Source organism: Chaetodon auriga, chromosome 19 (genome assembly GCF_051107435.1).
Source record: "Chaetodon auriga isolate fChaAug3 chromosome 19, fChaAug3.hap1, whole genome shotgun sequence".
NCBI lineage: Eukaryota > Metazoa > Chordata > Actinopteri > Chaetodontiformes > Chaetodontidae > Chaetodon > Chaetodon auriga.
In genome coordinates this window covers 18142428-18161849 of record NC_135092.1, presented here as the reverse complement: position 1 = coordinate 18161849, position 19422 = coordinate 18142428, and the positions used below count along the sequence as shown (strand labels likewise).

The 19422-nt window shown below is 42.5% G+C and overlaps 1 protein-coding gene across 1 annotated transcript; it reads left to right on the top strand.

Annotated features, from left to right (window-relative positions):
* Positions 1-188: 188 nt before the first annotated feature.
* Positions 189-19011, top strand: map1b (microtubule-associated protein 1B). Its single transcript, XM_076757418.1, has 7 exons — positions 189-625; positions 2631-2732; positions 9441-9523; positions 10398-10538; positions 10712-15917; positions 16024-16262; positions 16589-19011. Exons 1-7 carry the CDS (start codon positions 442-444, stop codon positions 16742-16744), a joined length of 6111 nt encoding a protein of 2036 aa, XP_076613533.1. The 5' UTR covers positions 189-441; the 3' UTR covers positions 16745-19011.
* The last annotated feature ends 411 nt before the right edge of the window (positions 19012-19422 follow it).

The following is a 19422-nucleotide window of genomic DNA, read 5'->3' as shown; positions in this document are numbered from 1 at the left end:
TTTTTTTTTTCTTTTTTTTTGCAGGGCTTGAGACGGTTTTTATTGTATTCAGAACTGCCAGTGGGTAAAAATACTCAAGGCCAACTTGTAGCTGTCTAATGAAGTATTTGTAATGAGTAACAAGTAATAATGAGCCCTGCACTGATGAGTATGTGCAATACAAAGCATCAAATCTGAGTGACTTCCGGAGGCGTTTGATTCGTTGCGGATGACATCAGCTGTGGAGTGAGTGTGCGAAAAAAAAAAAACGGCGCCCTCTTCTCTCCCCGGTTACCGAATATGACACAATGTCTGCTGGTATAAAAAGCTAGGGCCACTCCTATCAAGGCTCCACTTGTATGTCTGGAGACCACTCCGGTGCTCTGCAGCGAATAAAGGGAGGAGGCTGCTGTCGGGATCCTGCGCGCCTGTACGGGAAATACGAGCGAGACAGAGGAGAGGATGGCCACCCTGGTAGAATCTGCAGATATGGAGACTTTAGGCGGCCAAAGTAACACCGGGGCATCTCCGACATCCTCCAGCCCCTCGCAGCACTTCAACGACAGCAAATTTTACCTGCTGGTGGTTATCGGGGAGATCACATCGGAGGACCTCCTGAAGTGTGCCATTGCGGACATAGAGAAAGGTAAGATGGAGCTGCGTGAGGTGGGTGTAGGCCACCAACAGCTGAACTTAGCACCTTCAGAACAACTTGAAGACAGATGTTTCGCTTACGAGTTCGCCTTTTATCCGTAGAAATCATGCATGGTGTCGATGCACCTGTTTGTGAGGCCGGATTTTACGCACGATACATTACGCCAGAGCGAATTACGCATATTAATGGGCCATTAACAGTATCTGAACCTAATTTATTGGGCAACTAATGGAACTAGAAGTGTTGTTGCTCATGGTATTGAACAGCCCCTCCCTGTCACCATAACATATCGCCACATCTCCAAAACCACATCTTTTAACGCACAGGTACGTTCCCCGCCACCCACCCACTGTTTTGTTCAGTATGATTGTTTTTTTGTTTTTTTTTCCTCTCTGTCATGTTAATGTCAGCAGGCCCGGTTGTTGTCATTCACACACGTGGGCCAATTCCTCTAATGAAGCTGACAGCAATGATTCAGCGTTAAATCTGGACTATGCGTCAATAATGCAACACATCGCAGTTCCTCTGGCTCCGGTGCAGCTGCGCGTTTCTGGCGCGGCACCTTGCCAGGCTTTATTCAGGTGCGTCAGGCTTTTGTTTTAGCAGGGTCCCACGCATCAGTTTACATTCAGGAAGAGACAGCAGCTTTCTCTCCGTGTGCGCTGCTGCGGGAGAACGCGACGCCGACAAAGCTGAATAAATAGGCTTTGTGTTTTGAGACTGGAATGGACGGAATGGTAATACATTAATTCCCCATTCATCCTGTGGGAACATCTCTCCATCCTCAGCATCATCCCGCATCCAGCTCTCGCATCCCTCACCGGCTGGTGGGCGTGGCTCGGTCCGCACTGCGGTCCCTACGGAAAGCCACAAGGAACGCTTTTCAAAAGTGAGCAGGGCGTTTTAGAAATGCTACAGCTGCTGTGGTGGCCTGCCTGCCTGGCCCGATGTATGTTTGTGTGTGAGAGAGAGAGAGAGAGGAGAGGGAAGAGGAGAAATGGCGCAGTTCCTGTGTGGGTGTAAAATCGAGTGAGTTTTTTTAAATACAGGAAAGCTTCTCAAGGGGAAATGATGACTTTTATATTTTTCCCAGACTTTGCTACAAATCGAAAAACAAGCACAAAAGTGATTAAACGCTTTGTAGAGGAAACAATCCAATCACAGATCACATTATGTTGGCCTTCTGTCAGATCTTGAGACCGAAACTTCACTCTTGACCTTGGAAAAACCAAAACACAAGGACCTTTAGTAGCTGCTGTGGAGCTTTTGGTTGTACCACACAGTCTTCCTCATCAGATGGAGTTTGCTACAGCTTTTGTGAATTTTTCTGAGCACGTAAATGGCTCTTTATGCTTTGTTTATTCTTCTATTCTAATCTGTTTACATGCACAATAACATTATTCCTGTATCTTATTGATTCGTCAAAGAAAAACTGCATTTCATCACCGTTGCTCACGTCAATCGATTAACGGTCTCTTGTTATTGCCACACCCTCTGCTTTTAGTTTAGTCAACAAATAACACAGTTGGTGAAATAAACTTCTGACCACCTTTTGTGAGTAGTTTTCCATAGAGAAAAGATGACATCTCTATTTATTTTTAAAGTCCTTCTGTCTCTATTCCCAGTTCATGTCATCACCGAAGTTCATGGAGGCTTTCAATAGGCCTTAACTCTGCATGATTAGGAGAGGATGATACCACCGTGACTCAGCGGAGTGGAGTGCATCTGGCCCATTGCACAACAGAAACAGGGCTATAGATATTTCCTATTATAGATTTCTTTTCTCATGCCAGTAACACGTCTATACATGTTCACCCTAAGATTTTCCAATGAACTGTAGGCAAATAGATGTGTGTGTGTGTGCGTGAGGGTGAGACTTTTGCACATTTGTTAGGCCTGTTGCCAAGTTCTCTGTGTAATGTCTGCTCATCTGTGTCTTCCCTTCTTCTCGCTCTTCTTTGTTTCCTCGTTGATTTTTCTTGTGTTTATCTTGCAGGGATCCGCTCATGGGACACCAACCTCATTGACTGCAACCTGGACCAGGAGCTGAAGCTGTTCGTCTCCAGACACTCGGCTCGTTTCTCTGCAGATGTCAGAGGTAAACTGGAAATAAAAGGCATTTTCACTGCTGATTTCGCACCAGCTGCAAGATGTTAGCAGGTCATTTGCTCAAGTGATACTACAACAAGGTAAAAAGAGAGAAATATTAAAAGAAAAGGGACTCACCATGCAGAATATGTGACACAGTGTCTACTGTGGGATTTGAACACATGAGCAGCATTTTTGTTGTGGCTGGTCGAGGTAACCCTTTGTTAAGTGATGGATAGTTTAATGTGCAAAAACCTCAAAACTTATAAAGACTTTTATACCTAGAACTGATTCCTAAAAACCTTATTTTGCACCACAGTCTGAATATTTCAACCTGCTTTCAATTTAAATGTTTAAAAAATGTCGCGGAAACAAGATTAAACACATCAGGTCTGAAAAATTTGATATAAGAAAATGTTGAAAATAGTTGAAATGTTCCTACGTGAAGTAAATGAAACTTAAATTCCAGATTAACATGACTCGAGTCTTTTTTCACTTCGTACATTGTATCTTATTTTAAAAGCTGCATTTGTTTTGTGAGACAAAAACCTTAAAGAGTTGCTTTATAGGTGTGCTTACTTTTTGGGTATCTTTTTCTGAGCATTTAAAGGGCTTTTCTTTGTTCTTTTATTTTCTCATATTTTGTGAGCACCATTTTTTGTTGTAATAGAATGGAAATATTCAAGTAAAGTACAATTACTCCCAAATCTGACTCAAGTACTGCACCTTTCAGTCACGTATGCTGTCACACAGCAGTCAGCTATAACTTCCATGCAGTACTCGGAGCAGAGGGGTTTTATTACCTATCCCTGGATACGCCCTCGCAGCATTTTCTTGCTTGGCACTTTCATGGCTGTATCAGTTGCAAGGTGAAGGAGAGGCTCCATAAAGATGGAGCAGGTCCAGGGTGGAGGACATGTGGTCTGTCAGTGGGCAGTATGGCCTTGACGGGCAGCAGCAGTTAAAGCCTCTGCTTGGCTCGGCTCCATATTGGATGTGACCAGCAGGGCTTCATATTTCACAATAGATTGATCCAGCCGGCAAATACTGCTGCAGACTGAATTTATTTAAACATTCCTGTATCAGATCTCTTAAAAGGCTTACAGAGGTGAAATACAGTCAGCTGAAACATGGTGATTTATCTATGATGGCATTCAAAGAGACTCCAAATCCCCACTCCCTTTCATCCCACCTTGTTTTTACCATTTTCCATCCTCCATTCTTCTCTCCTTCTTCCTCCATGTGTGCTGTTGCCTTGCAACGCAGTACTAGATGCACAGTTGATTTGGGAGTAATTAGCAGCGTCGAATCCCCAGTGGCAAGTGTCTGTCCATGAAAATAAAGCAAGGAGGGGAACAGAGAGGACTCAGGGAACAGAGGGGGTGAGGGGAAGCGAGAGGGGATGAGAGAAAAGCAAACAAGAGAGCAAGAGGAAAACAGGGAGGAAAGAATAAGGTGAAGATGGATGCGAGTGGTAAAAAAGCTGCGACACAGAGATGGAAATGCGGTTCTGATCAGTGAATTAATGAAGCCGAGACTTTGAGAGTTAATCCTGCATAAGCAGTAAAACTGTAGTAATATTGCTCTCTTATATTCTCTGCCTCAGGCTTTTCGCCAAGTCTTTCTCTCAAGGGGAGGATTTTCATTCTCTTTTGAACTTTCAATGCATGAACTGATTTGTGAAGGGCTAGAAAACTACAGTATCTCGCTTGACTTTAACAGGGCTTTTATGTTTATTAGTGACAGTTCCCCTGCATAAAGTCTGGATTTTTGTCTTTCATAGAAGGGTACTTTCAATCTAAGTCACCCTTTTATCACGGTGAGAAAAACAATATACACCGCTTCAAAGCAATAGTTTGACGTTTTGGGAAATACGCTTATTCGCTTTCTCCTTCGGGAGTTAGATAAGAAGCACAATATACCACTCTCATATTCACTAAATATGAAAATACACAGCCAGGAGATGGTTAGCTTAGCTTAGCTTATCTTAGCATAAAGGCTGGAAACAGGCTCTGTCCAAAGGCATCTTGAAAGCTCTTTAAATTTACACGTTCTATCTAGTTTGTTTAATCTGTACAAAAATAAAGACACAAAAACAAAATGTGTAAAAATAGTATGTTGTGTTTTCAGAATAAGTTGTATTCCTCAGTATTTCTTGACCAGGAGCAATAAATTCCTAGTCTTGTCCAAGATTTCAGGAAGTTAGTGCTCATAGTTGTAGGCAGATTTTTGTCAGCCAGGCTAGCTCTTTCTCCATATTTTCAGTCTTTATGCTAAGCTAAGATAGCCATCTGCAGACTGTAGCCTTAAACTTAGTGGAAAGATATAAGAGTATGGTATCAATCTACTCATCTAACTCTGACCAAGAAAGTGTTTTTTCCAAAATGTTGAGCTATTTTCTAGCTAGGTAATTTTATACAATGTTGTGTTCCATACGTGTGAATTTGCAAAAAATAACAAAGCTGAGCTGCTGACTGCATGTAAGATATAATTTCAGCATTCTAGAAAAATCTATAAAATCTTTACAGGAGTGTTCTATGTTTACCTTTAGCTTGAAGTGCTCTCATCAGATAGAGCTCAGTGCTCACAGGAAAACACAAACCAGCAGGTGGTGTCAGGCAGAGGCGGACAAATACAATTATCTGTCTGCTTGATGGATCGCATGCCATCCATCACGCCATGTTAGTGCACAGGAAGGCGAACAGCGAGGAGGAGAAGGAAGGAAAAAAGGGTCATGACCGGAGACCCCCGGTGTCTCCCTGATGGGTATATGATACTTCTGGTTACATCTACATTTCCCAGCATTCTGCCTTGTCTGCAGACAGAGTTAAAAGGCTGTCACTAAGCCGCAAATCCATTCAGTGATCAATAGTAATAAGAGACTGTGTTGACTTTTACAAATGAATTTGTCCGAGATAAAGATCCTCCTGATATTTTTCACAAAAACGATCCTGCGCTATACAGCTCCTTTAATTTGATTAACATATATATATATTCACATTGAATATATTGCTTTTATTACATCTTTTCAGATTTCATTGCCAATTTTCGATCTCTGGAAGAATTTGGAAAGAAACAGGTGGTGGAAAGACGTAATAACCTATTGTTATTCTCCTGCCAAGTTGTCATTTGTTTTGACACTAATTCCTAAAGACACTGGTTGTAAAGGAGCTTAAAACTGAATGTTGTTTAGAGACAGTCAATCCTTCGACACAGGTGATTGACTGTTCTGTGAGTCAGCCGGCTTACCAGCAGTGGCAGTGTCATTAGCTCCACGCCCAGACATATTACACACACTGGTTCCCTTTTTAATTCAGTTGTGTGGGGACATGGGAGTGAGTGACATTGAAAACTGTGCTCAGGGGGCTCCCATCTTTACAGCTGAAAGTCACCGTGGTCAATTATTCTGTTGCGGTGGAAAAGGAAATGACAGCAGGGAGAAAGGTGCCAACACATGCAGGGCATCCACCTGAAGAGAGAAAATCATAATCCTTTCTTTTATGCAAAAGGAAGGAGGGAGTGAATTCAGTTGTTCCACTGATCTATTTTTGGTGTGGTGCCATCCACATTGATGTTCCCCTGTCTGGTTCAGTCTGTGGCAGACAGGCTATACCAGTCTTGCGCTTTCTATTCAGCCAGGAGGAGAATGCTCAGTGATGCATGTCGCATTACCTCGCCTCCCGCTGAGACAGAGACACACTGGGCATTAAGGATTTTTATATCGATCAAGGTAATTGTCAGGGTTAATCAAGCTCCAGTGCACAGCCTGTCATTTTTTTGACGAGCTGGCGTAGACACATTTGGCAGGATGATGGTGGTGGTGATGGTGGCTGCTTTGTGCTTCACTAGTCCTTCACTAGTTTCTGTTTCATCATGTGAAAGGGCCTGAACAGGGTGTAACCCACAGAGAGACGAACAAAGAAAAGCAGAATGCTTTTTGATTACATTAGCAATTACAGATATGGCTGGTGTACAGTATCATGGACAGGATGAACAATAGACCTCCATGATTGATTGTTCTCTCATTTCACAGACCACTGAAAAGCATTTCCTCAGTCACTTGTTCTTGTGGAGGAGCTCTGGTCATCAGTTTAAGACTGCTGCCTCTTCAGAACAACACTGATGGAAGCTTGTTTCTCCTAAAGGCAACTATGATCACGATGATGACGCAGATCGCTACGTCTACCTAATAAAATGAGCATGCAAAGGGTGTGGGCTTCCACGAGGAGTTATTTTAAAAATGTGTTAGAAAATCAGAACATGACAATTTGGACTTGAGGCTGTTCAGCAGTGCTTAGTGCTAATGCTAGCATGCAGCATGCCCACACTGACAATGCTAACACTCTGATGTTGAGCCATTGTAACGTTCAACATATTCACCATCAGTTTGCTTTGAAAATGAAACGAAACATTTAACTCGAATATATCTGTTTAATCAGAAAACATGTAGACTCAGAGGCTAAATCTGAAAAATAATGACACAAGACCTTAAGATCTTACTCGTCTCTCCCTGACCCAAAAAAGCAGAATAAAATGGTGATTTCTCATTTAAGCATCATGATACTGAGTTTATATGAAAGCTCAAAGTGAATGTCCCTTTAGGAATATTTCTCCCTCCAGACAATGAACTCCACACAAAGGCTGAAATGTCCAAACCAAGAGTCATTATTTCTACCTTCACTGAAATCTCCAGAATATTAGGGCTAATAGCGATGTACCGCACAGGAGCCCCTTCACTATTCAAAGCGGTGAATGAAAGAGTTCTTCCATGTGGAGTGACAGCCCTCTGGGAGGAAGTGGCAGGGTTAATGGCTATGTGCTCCATAATGAGAATCTGCTATATGAAATATGTATGGAGGAATCGGCCCAGCAGCCGGATAGCTGTTGCAGTATCAAGTCTCTGGAGATGAGGCACACTCTGTCTTCAACACTATGCATCTGAATTTAAAGCTTATATCCAAGCAACACCTCTCTGCCCTCTGAACGCAACGGGGAACATGCTCTTATTTGTCTATTCCCAGAATGTTGCTGGCAGCGTTTCCTTCATTTTTACGGGCAGGAATTGATTGATCTAAATTACCAAAATAACAGCAGTCTTTTCTCAGTTGTCTCTTGGGGGAATTCGCTGATTTGTATGTTTAAAAAGAAATTAGATAACAAGGAGGGGAAACAAAGAGAAGGGCTGAGTGAAGCCTGATGTGATGGGATGAATAATAATTCCCTGTCAATGATTCATCACCTGGACCAGAGGATAACCCCCTGATACTCACAGTGGGATCAAACTCATTATCATTATCGATCATCCAACACCTATAAGATGATCGATTCTGATGCTGACACACACTGCTGTTAATTCTCTATATAAAAGCTCTGTTTTAGGACATTATTATTATAATCAATGTCTTGTCTGTATTGTTTGTTGTCTCAAAGTGGGTCAGTCCAACTAACTGACATGATTAGTTGATTAATTAATTAATTGAGTAGTCAGAAAATAAAGTATTGGTTGAGCCAAAACAGGACGTCATCTGTAATTCCAGGAAACCATGATGGATGTTTTTCATTTAGTTATAGTCAATATGGTCATTGTGATTCATCTCAATGCATAAACACTCAAAATGCACGCAACAAAAAATGTGAATCAGGAACTCCAAATCAGTGCTGATGTTGCTCCATATCTGCTGGACGTCTAAATAAGCTACACATTCACCAAATAATTTCTGTAAAGGGATAATATTGTCAGTGTTGTGTTTACAGCTTGTTGCACTGCCCCAAGTGGCCAAAAAATCCATTCTTGCAAGTTTAAATCCTGTTGATGAATTTGTTTAACACAGATTTTCTGTGTTCTTGAATTAATTAGTCATGAATTAATGAATAATGTGTTACTTAAACAATATGATGGTCATCCAGAATGCAGCCACAGAGATAAGCATGATGGCATCTTACAACAAAGGATAATGGAGGAGTCGCTTCGTGCTGAAAGGTTTTCAAGCCGAGGAGTGGGATTCAGGGTATAAGGGGTGTGTTATAGCCTCATCTCTAGAGAATTCATCCATCTTAGAGATGAAGAGCTCTACTCTACAGAGACCGTTAACATTTACACAGCCACATTAGAACTGCCACATTGGCTGCATTTGATGAATTAGTTGATAAATTTGCTGAGCCCTGCCCCATATCACAACCAGAGGAGCTGAGACTCATTAGGACTTTGTAATCAGTGTTTTAGCTCATTATAATGCAAACAAGCACAAATAATGAAGGTGAAAAAGAATGTGAATGCTTCAGTAACTGTGAGCCTATGCTGGTTGAAAGATGAAATGAAACATGATAGTTTCTGATTTCCCCTGTGCTTCTTCTGGTCTGACTTTGTTCCAAATTAAAGTGCAGCAGCAAGACTCAGCGGCAGGTCTTCTGCACAGGGTCTTTCATTTGAATGTACAATGCAGTGCACCACGTTTTTAGAAGGAGGATTTCTATAGTTTATAGAAACTCGGGCTGCAACTAATGATTTTGTGTTGTTGACCATCAATTCATCTGTCAATTATTTTGTCAATTAATAAACTACTACTCAAAACGATTATGAATTATGAAAAAAGGTTTCTGATTCATATGATGTTGATGGACTAATCGATGAATCAACTAATTTTTTAATCTCTAACAGGCACATTTAATGTATTGTTTTTTTTTTAAATTTGCAACTATTTCCTGGTTTGTTTTGCAGGTCAGAGAATTCTTCACCATAAAAGTAACGTCCTGGAGACGGTGGTGCTTATCAACCCTTCAGATGACGCAGTCAGCACTGAGGTAAAATGAGCTCTAACTGCTGTTGATAATCTGTTATACTGTTATAACCTCTGCCTTTTTCTGTATCTTGGTATTTCATCTTCTGATCCACAGTTCCATTAAAATGCACATATACAAAGCAATTACAGCTTGATTATTATTCATCCTTGACTGTCCTTCATGTGTGGCCAGTTATCCACCCTCTTAATTTGAACTGCTGTTTGTTGCTGTTCGTTGGAATAAAAAAATGGGAGCAATTAGGAGCCCGACGGACAAGACTAATGCCTTGTTTACCGCTAGAATAACAAGCAGCCTTTTGCCTTTTGTTATCTCAGTGCAGCTTTTGCTACATTTTGATGGTAAGAAAGACATGGGAGGGCCAGGAGCATAGATGGCAGCAGATTTCCTCATGTGTCACTGCCCCCTTTCACTGTTGCCTCGGCCCCCTAGCCATGTCTGCAGTCAAACTGTGCATTAATAATATCTCAGAGCACAGCAGGATTGACCTGGCCAGCCGCCCGTAACAGCTGATGTTGCTGAAGCAAGAGAAAAAGAACAGCGGAGAGGGGAAGAGGCAAGAGATAGAGAGTTGAAAGGAAACTTGGCAGAGTGGACAGCAAGAGATCAAGTCAGCTAATTAGCTAATGGATTTGAGTGATGTGAAACTGGTGATATTTCAAATGGACTAAATCATTAAGCTGATTGCTGCAGCAGAAAGGCTTTGTATTCCCTGTCTCTGTAGCCAGTCCTATAATTATATAGCATTCTTTAAATAAATCACTTGTTTCTTTTTTCAAGTACCATGCATACATTTCCTTAACTTATTGTCCACTCACTCTTGACCAAAATCAGTGGTACGTTATCACAGAAAATAATGTCATCTCATAATTTCCAGGTTCGTTTGATGATCTCAGACACTGCCAGACACAAGCTTCTGGTTCTCTCAGGGCAATGCTCTGAAAACACAGGGGAACTGATTCTTCAGGCCGGATCTTTCTCTTTCTTCAACTTCATCGACATATTCACTGACGAAGAGGTGAGTCAACATAATGATTCTCCATATGACCATTGGCACTGACATAATACTTTTCCACATGTTCATGCACACAGGTTGTTGCCTTGAAAAAACAAATCAAAAGAAAAACTGTCATTTCATTACACTCTCCAGTGTGTTCAAAATTAAAATCATGTAATTTTTCCCATGCACAGATCGGTGAATTGCTCAGCACCATTCACCCAGCAAACAAAGCCAACCTTACACTCTCCTGCCCTGATCAAGGTGACTGGAAAAACTCAAACTTGGACAAACACAACCTGCAGGACTTCATTAACATGAAATTAAACTCCACTCTCATACTCCCTGAAATGGAAGGCCTCTCAGAGTTCACAGAGTATTTATCCGAATCAGTAGAGATCCCATCTCCTTTTGACATGTTAGAGCCACCAACCTCGGGTGGGTTCCTCAAACTCTCCAAACCGTGCTGTTACATTTTCCCTGCTGGTTGTGGTGACTCTGCTCTCTTTGCTGTCAATGGCTTCAATATGCTTATTAACGGTGGTTCGGACAGGAAGTCATGCTTCTGGAAGCTGGTGAGGCATCTGGACAGGGTGGACTCCATCCTCCTGACCCACATCGGTGATGATAACCTGCCAGGTATCAATAGTATGCTGCAGAGGAAGGTTGCAGAGCTTGAGGAGGAGCAGTCACAGGGTTCAACAGCTAACAGTGACTGGGTGAAGAACATGATTTCTCCTGATATTGGTGTTGTGTTTGTGAATCTTCCTGAAAACCTTGATAACCCTGAACCTAATTACCGAGTGAGGAGGAATGTTGAGGAGGCAGCGTTCACTCAGCAGTTCCTCAGCAAGCTAAATTTGCGGATAGAGCCTTTGCAAAGGCCTGTTGGAAACACCATAGAGCCAATCATACTTTTTCAGAAAATGGGCGTTGGGAAACTTGAGATGTATGTGCTTAATCCATCAAAGAACAGCAAGGAGATGCAACACTTCATGAAGCAGTGGACAGGTAGCGAAAAAGATACCACTTCCATTCTGCTGCCAAATGGAAAAGAATCGGAGTTCCCTGTCTCTTACTTGACTTCAATCTCTTCTCTCATTGTTTGGCACCCTGCAAATCCCTCAGATAAGGTTGTGCGGGTTCTCTTTCCTGGAAATGCCACCCAGCATCACATCTTTGAAGGTTTAGAAAAACTAAAGCACCTGGACTTCCTGAAGCAGCCAGTTGTCACTCAAAAAGCGATGTCCTCGAGTATGCCGTCAACACCGACTCTAAAGCAAGCTAAGATGAAACACAGAACAGACAGCAAAGAGAGCCTAAAGTCTACCCCAAAGCCATCGCCTATCAGAAGCATCAGAAAAGATTCAAAGGAGGAAGCACCAGAAAAGGCAAAGACAGATGCAGAGTCATCTCATGAAAAAGCACAGAAGGTGGAGAAAAAAGAAAAGGCCCCACTGAAAAAGGAGAAGGCAAAAGCATCTGAGAAAGAATCAAAAGCAAAGGCAGAGCAAACAGCCCAGAAAGAAACTCCAGAGAAAAGGAAGCCTGAAATAAAGCCCAGAACAGAGAAGGAAAAGATTGTTAAAAAGGAGACCAAAGTGTCTGTCGAAAAGAAAAAGGAAGTTAAGAAAGAAGTAGCAAAGAAAGATGATACCCCCAAACAAGATGGTAAAAAGGATGAAAAAGTAAAGAAAGAAGAGGCAAAGAAAAGTATAAAAAAGGATATCAGAAGAGACTCACCAATGAAGGAGAAGAAGGAAGAAAAGAAAGAGCAAAAGAAAGATGTCAAAAAGCTCTCTAAAGACACAAAAAAGACATCCACTGTGGGTGAAGAAAAGAGTCTAACACCAAAACCAAAGCCCCTGAAAAAAGATGCCTCAAAGAAAGACGCAGGAATCCCGTCAAAGACAAAAGAGACAGGAAAGACAAAAGTGTTAAAGAAGGAGGTGAAGGTGGATGGTGGTGAACTAGCAGCTAGTGTAGCTGCTGCTGTAGAAGATCCAGAAGCAGAGAGATCTCTGATGTCCTCACCAGAGGACCTCACTAAAGACTTTGAGGAGCTTAAAGCTGAAGAGTTGATGGAGGATGATGCAACCGTGCAACAAAATAAGGAAGAAGAAGCTGTAATGATCCACCGTGAAGAAATAATACAAACCAAAGAGTCGCCTGAAGCACTAGAGTCTGTTGATGAGGGTATAACCACAACAGAGGCTGAAGGAGACAACGGAGAGACTCCAGATGAACAAGTTCTCAAGGGAAAACTCAATGGCAGTGAGAAGTTTGAAGATGAAGGCACTGTAATGGAGGAAACATCTGAGGGAGGGGATTATGAGGAGAAGGGAGAGATAGAAGAAGTTTATGAACCTCAGAGAGTGGAACCAGATAAAGACAAGCTTACTCCCAGTGAAGAGGAACACCAAGACAGAAATGATGAAGTCAAACCAGGAGATAACGTTGAAGACAATGATGATGTGATGAATAAAAACGTAGAAAGTCAGCAGATAAATGAGAGAGAAACTGAGAAACAGGCTCTGTTTTTATCAGCCTCACCCAAAGTGTCCTCACCTGTATCTCCAGGTGCATCTATTCATGATGAAATGCTTCCGGTTGGCTTTGAGAGCTCGGTAGCCTCGGATGACGAGAACAAAGATGAACCCCCTGAGGATTACACTGTCACCTCAGGCTACACTCAGTCCACCATTGAGATCTCTAGTGTGCCTACTCCTATGGATGAGATGTTGACTCCAAGGGACATTATGAGTGATGAAACCACCAATGATGAGGCTGAATCTCCTCCACAGGATGTTGGCAGGTTTGGGACATCGGCATCTGGAGAGTTGGATAGGAAGAAGCTGTCTCCACTTCAGGACATGTCAGAGTTAGATCACTCTCAGAGTAATGCCACAGAAGGCCACGACTACAACCACTCAGCTTCCACGATATCACCCCCTTCATCATTGGAAGAGGATAAAGTCTCTAAGGAGTTTCCCTCTGCAGTGAAAGCTGAAGGGTTTGCCACAGCTCAAGAGCCATGTGAGAAGTACGAGACAGACTCAGCTAGACTCAGTTCAACTTCCACAACATCGCCTCTTGTACGTTCACCCTCAGTGGACCGCAAGGACAAGTTTGATTCTCCACCCATATTTGCTCCACCTATAGAACTGTCCACTACACTGACAGGGTGTGCCAGAGCAACAGCTGATTCTTCCATCAGCCCAGATGACAAGACATTGGAAGGAGCTAACTCGCCCCAGTCCTCTGGTCACACTCCTTACTACCAGTCACCAGTAGATGAAAAAGCAGGGCTTCTACCACCTGTGTCAGAAGATAATACACAGGGTCCAATAATTGTAGAGGTCACAAGTGATAAAGATGATTCCTCCAACAGAGTTACCCCAGAGCCTCATGAGACAGAACAACAGAGTTCCTCCCCTGTAGAGAAAGTAATGTCCTCTCCAAAAAGCCCACCTCCAACTGAACCTGAGTCCCCAATGAAGGCAGAAAAGTTACCCTTTGACACAGATCATAAGAAAACTGAAGAAAACAGCCATTCAGTCTTGTCTACAGCACCATTGACCAAACATGAATCAGACACTAATCCTTTCACAGCTTTCAAGGAAGAAAGTAAAATGTCCATTTCAGAGGGCACCACATCAGACAAGTCAGGAACCCCTCTTGAGGAAGTGGTAGCAGAAGATACATTTTCACATTTAGCCTCAGCATCCACTGCCTCTCTGGCCACCAGCTCCTTGCCAGAACCCACCACTGACTCTCCTTCCCTTCATGCTGAGGTAGGCTCTCCTCACTCAACAGAAGTGGATGACTCTTTGTCTGTCTCCGTGGTTCAGACCCCAACCACCTTCCATGAGGCGGAGGGATCTCCATCCAAGGAAGATAGCCCGAGGCCCATGTCTATCTCCCCAGACATATCACCAAAGACGAAAAGCAGGACACAGATGCAGGACACAAAATCCCCAGAGCACTCCACCATGTCAATAGAGTTTGGTCAGGAGTCCCCTGACCACTCCTTAGCCCTGGACTTTAGTAAGCAGTCCCCAGAGCACCCATCTGTGGGAAGCAGCTCACGTGCTACGGAGAATGGCCCAACTGAGGTTGACTACAGTCCCTCAAATGGAACGGATGGAAGACCATCCGAAGAGCATAGTTCTACAGTGGAGAAACCTTTCCTTTTTGAAGAGAGCGATTCAGTCCTTGCCACCTCTGCATCCCCATCAGATGGATCTCAATCCACTCCCTCTGTTACAACCCCATGCCAAATGACAGAGATGCCACATGCTGTGGCTGAGCAGACAGACAAGTCCCCAGTCACCCCAAAGGCATCATCTCTCACCCACTCTCCCCACTCCAATGAGCCATCCCCAGTGCTAGGAGATCCCCCGGCTAAAGACAGCGGCAGCCCAATTTCACCATCTGTGGAAAGCATTTCTAATAAATCTGACACACAGCAGAAGTACGACAAGTCACCCTCACCTCCTAAAGCTTCTTCCCCATCATCTTCTTTCACCTTTTCAAAAGAAGAGACCTTCTCCCCGGTAAAAGAGACTAATCCCTTTAAATGTGAAGATTTTACACCTCAGGAAAAATCCCCTGTGAGCCCAAAAGTTCCCATTCCATCATATCTACCTACATCCTCTGATCCGTGTAATTACAGTTCTGCCTGTGGCTCAAGGGACCCAGACACTACTAAGAAGAGCCCCTCTGCTCCATCTAAGACCGATGTTGACCTCTGCCTAGTCACTTCATGTGAGTACCGTCACCCCAAGACAGAACTATCCCCATCTTTCATTAACCCTAACCCTCTAGAATATTTCATCAGTGAGGAGAACGCCTTGAATGAGGAGAAGCCCCTGGCCAAGTCAGGAGGTGGACCTCCACCCCCAGGAGGCAAGCTTTCTGCCAAGCAATGTGAGGAGACCCCACCCACATCCATTAGTGAATCTGCCCCCTCCCAGACAGATTCAGATGTTCCACCAGGGACAGAGGAGTGCCCCTCTATTACAGCAGATGCCAACATTGACTCTGAAGACGACTCTGAGACTCTGCCTACTGACAGAACCCTGACCTACAGGCATGCAGATCCTCCTCCAGTGGCACTCAGGGACTCTGCTCCATCTTCAGGCCACCATGATGTCTGCATGGTGGACCCAGAGGCCCTCAAGGCTGAAGAAAACCTCCACAACGCCAATACAGATGTAGGAGAAAAGCCTAAGAAGAAGAAGCTCCTGAAAAAGTCTTCCTCACCAGCCAGGAAGACTGCTCTATCCAAGGTGAAGGACTCAAAGACTTCCTCTCCAAAGAAGACCATCGGAGAAGGGAAAGATGCCAAAAATGCAACCAATACCTCTGCATCCAGAGGTGTGAAAAGTGCTACATCAGGTAAGTACTATTTAAACTCCCTCATCATTTCTATCACGTTACAACTTAACATACTTTACTCATATTCATTAGAATTCTAAGAGAATGGTACATTTTTCTATTTCAGGTACTGGCAGTGGAAAGGCATCAGGTGGGGCATCTCTGCCCAATTGTCCTCCGATGTACATGGATTTGGTTTACATCCCCAATCACTGCAGTGCCAAGAATGTGGATGCTGAGTTCTTTAAGCGGGTGCGCTCCTTTTACTATGTGGTCAGTGGCAATGATCAGACAGCTCAGGAGCCCAGTCGGGCTGTTCTTGATGCTCTGCTGGAGGGAAAGGCCCAGTGGGACAACAATCTGCAGGTAAGATTCAGTAATTATCATGACAATTCTATGTAATATTGTGATACTCTAAAAGTATAGTTATAGTAAGTAAAGACATGCCATATGTATTTGGCATCTTTGGGCACCATTATTATTTGTATAGTTTACTTTTATTTGACATGAAGACAGTGAGGTTACAATTTGGAGCTTCAATTTGAGACGCTTTCCATGCTTTCATTTCTCTCTTAAAAGCCTTTTCGTGAATACTGAACTCTAAATGGAAACATCAAAAGGGAAGAAGAGACAGAAAGACAAAGATGATTTTTGGTTCTGGGGATGATACTTGATGTTCTCTTTGGCTTCAGGTCACTCTGATTCCGACCCATGACACTGATGTGATGAGGGAGTGGTACCAGGAGACTCATGACAAGCAGCAGGAGCTCAACATCATGGTCCTGGCCAGCAGCAGCACTGTCGTCATGCAGGATGAGTCCTTCCCGGCTTGTAAGATTGAAATGTAGGCCTGTTCAGCAAGAACTCGGGAGGCCTAGTGACTGATAATGAGAGTGATCATTATTTAAGGAAGAAAACAATGTGTCATGTAGCATCAAATCTTAGCAGATACTTAAGCACTTATATGCTAAAATAATACTTCTAAACCCTGAAAAAGTAAATGTCCATAAGGAGGACTTACACTAATACAAATTAGCTTTGAGGGGCTCATTGCAATGGGTATGTTTTCTATGTAAATTGATATGTCCTTGACACCCTCAAGGTGATTTTTAGGTACAAAGTGATCGTACTGGAAGGAAATTGGAATCCAAAAAAACACCCAAGCCACTATTGTCCAGTTACAGAAAGTCTACAGATCAAATAATGATGTTGCTGTTGATGTATTGAGTTTCTTCTGCATCCCCAGATCAAAATACATGAGTCCTTTTTAATCAATTTAACTGCTGTCAAGGAACAAAGCTCCCCTGGAATATGATATGTTATTGAATAATGGTTATCAGCACCAAAGGATAAAACAAGACACTTTCTGTTATTGCCTTAGGGAGTCAAATTGAATGTATAAGAACTGGTGCAACTAGCTGAGTATGAAGGTAACTCCACCCACCAGAGGTCTGTGTCAAAGAGGACTTTTAAATGGTTACATAATTGAATGACTGCAAATGTGAATTAACTTGAAACGATACTCAACATTGAATAACATTAATAGAAAGTCTGACTTCATATTCATCACAGGTGAGACAAAGTGCCCCTAACATCGTGAAACTCTTCCTTTTGTTTCGGCTGGGTTTTATTTGATTTAAAATGGATGTTTGGGATATTTTTGGTCTGGTTTATGTTGCTGCTGTTATATGAATATTAATTTATTATGTTAAATTCAACTTATTGTGCTTGATTGTCCAGATAGCCTTTTACATTGTGCAACAGGAAGTTGCCTCCGAATGTTCTCTTTTGCTGTTATTACATCTGTAAAATCATTTCCCACAAACAATGTTAAAGGTTTTTAGAGGATTGTCTTTTATTTCAGATTGTGTGCTTTATTTACAGACTTTAAGTTATTTCAAAAAGAGATATTAGATCTTATTTCTTATACCTGTTTTTTATGTAATCATTGCGCTGTGGGGAAGCTAGGCTTTTCCCATTGTAAAGCTGGTGAGGCAGGATATTTTCATAAACCTTAAAATGTCTTGTTTTTCTAAAGCATTGTACTATAATTATAAATAGCTTTGTGGCCGATGGAGTGGTTGGAAGATGTGCATGAGTTATGATACATTAGGATTCTGTTTTTTTAAAATTGGGATTTTGCTCAGACTTGCATTACAAACAACAGGGCTATATAGGCTAAATAAAGGAGCATTTATGATTTTTGCGAGTTGTACATTACAGGCATTGTACACTACAGTAACTTCAATGACACTGTATCGACGGAAAACTTGATTTTGGGCGCAGAACAGTGTAGATTTTCAGGTTGATGTGAGCATTTTGGGAGGCTGAAAATTTCTTGCGGCACGAGAGTTTCTCCTCTTAAGCCAGGATGAAAAGGAAACGGCTTTAGTAGGGGCGTCGTCTTGAGGGAGGCAGCACACAGAGGCGAGCGTGAGAGACTTATGTGTTTTAGATGAAAGTATGTAAAACAAAAACTAGACACTTTAAACACAAACATGGCACATACCAAACCAACAGTACAGAGGCCACACATCAACATATACAGGCCAGCTTCTGGAGACACATTTAACAAACCACATCACAATGACTACAGGCTTTGGTTCCTTGGGCTTTTCAACGGACTCACCGAACTCACCAGATAATTCTGAATTTACGTCAGGTGTTCATGATATCACTACAGACCAGTTTTCCTGCAGGGGAACCTCAAACCAACACCACAACCAACAACAAACCGACACTCTGAACTGACATTTCTCTTGAACTGACATTTCTCTTTTCTCTGTCTTCTTTCTCTACACTCCCTCTATTTCTCTCTCTTTCTATTTATCTCTGCCTTTTTCTCCTTATCTTTCTCTTGGGAGAACTTTAATAATGTTTGTCTGCAGCTGTGTGCATAAGTCTTGTGATCTTGCATCCTCTCTGCCCTTTTCCCAAACTCATATGTAACCTATAGCAATTAGTTTCAAGTGAAAGTATTCCTTAGTGCTTTCTGATGTATGTGTGCAATACTGTGTATTTCCTCTACCCATATGGTGAATCTGATGTAAGAGGAACCACGACTAAAGAACAAACATTCAAAAGCAACCACAATAAAATCTGTTGTGAAAAATAAGGATTTGTGTTTTTGTCTTTTTAAAATCATATGATGATGCCGAGTAGATCGTTGGCTGTTGGTGTCGTGCACACAGGTGACTGTGACAGTGTGGAAGTCGTTTCATTTAGCCGCCTTGGTGTCCCTGAGAGCCGGACAGGGTAAATTAATGTCTCCTCAGAGTGATAGACATTCATAGTCTCTAGATGGTACATCTTAATGACTTTCCTGATCCTCTGCATTCAGCTCGCTCCACTGGCAGATGAGCATTTTTGGCTTTTAGTGACATGACCGCTTGATTGATTGCCATGAACTTTAGTGCAGACTCATTTCATCCTAGCTGCACACTGTAATTGCAGAACATGTAAACTGGCTACAATAAGCAGTAGCTCGAATCCAGGACCACGCTGTGCTGAGGTATCACTACTGCTT

Bases quoted from the DNA above. Each gene is read 5' to 3' on its own strand.
- map1b (XM_076757418.1), top strand. From the start codon at position 442: ATGGCCACCCTGGTAGAATCTGCAGATATGGAGACTTTAGGCGGCCAA. The intron at 10,539-10,711 runs GTGAGTCAACAT...TCCCATGCACAG, and splicing joins ACATATTCACTGACGAAGAG to ATCGGTGAATTGCTCAGCAC. The intron at 16,263-16,588 runs GTAAGATTCAGT...CTTTGGCTTCAG, and splicing joins AGTGGGACAACAATCTGCAG to GTCACTCTGATTCCGACCCA.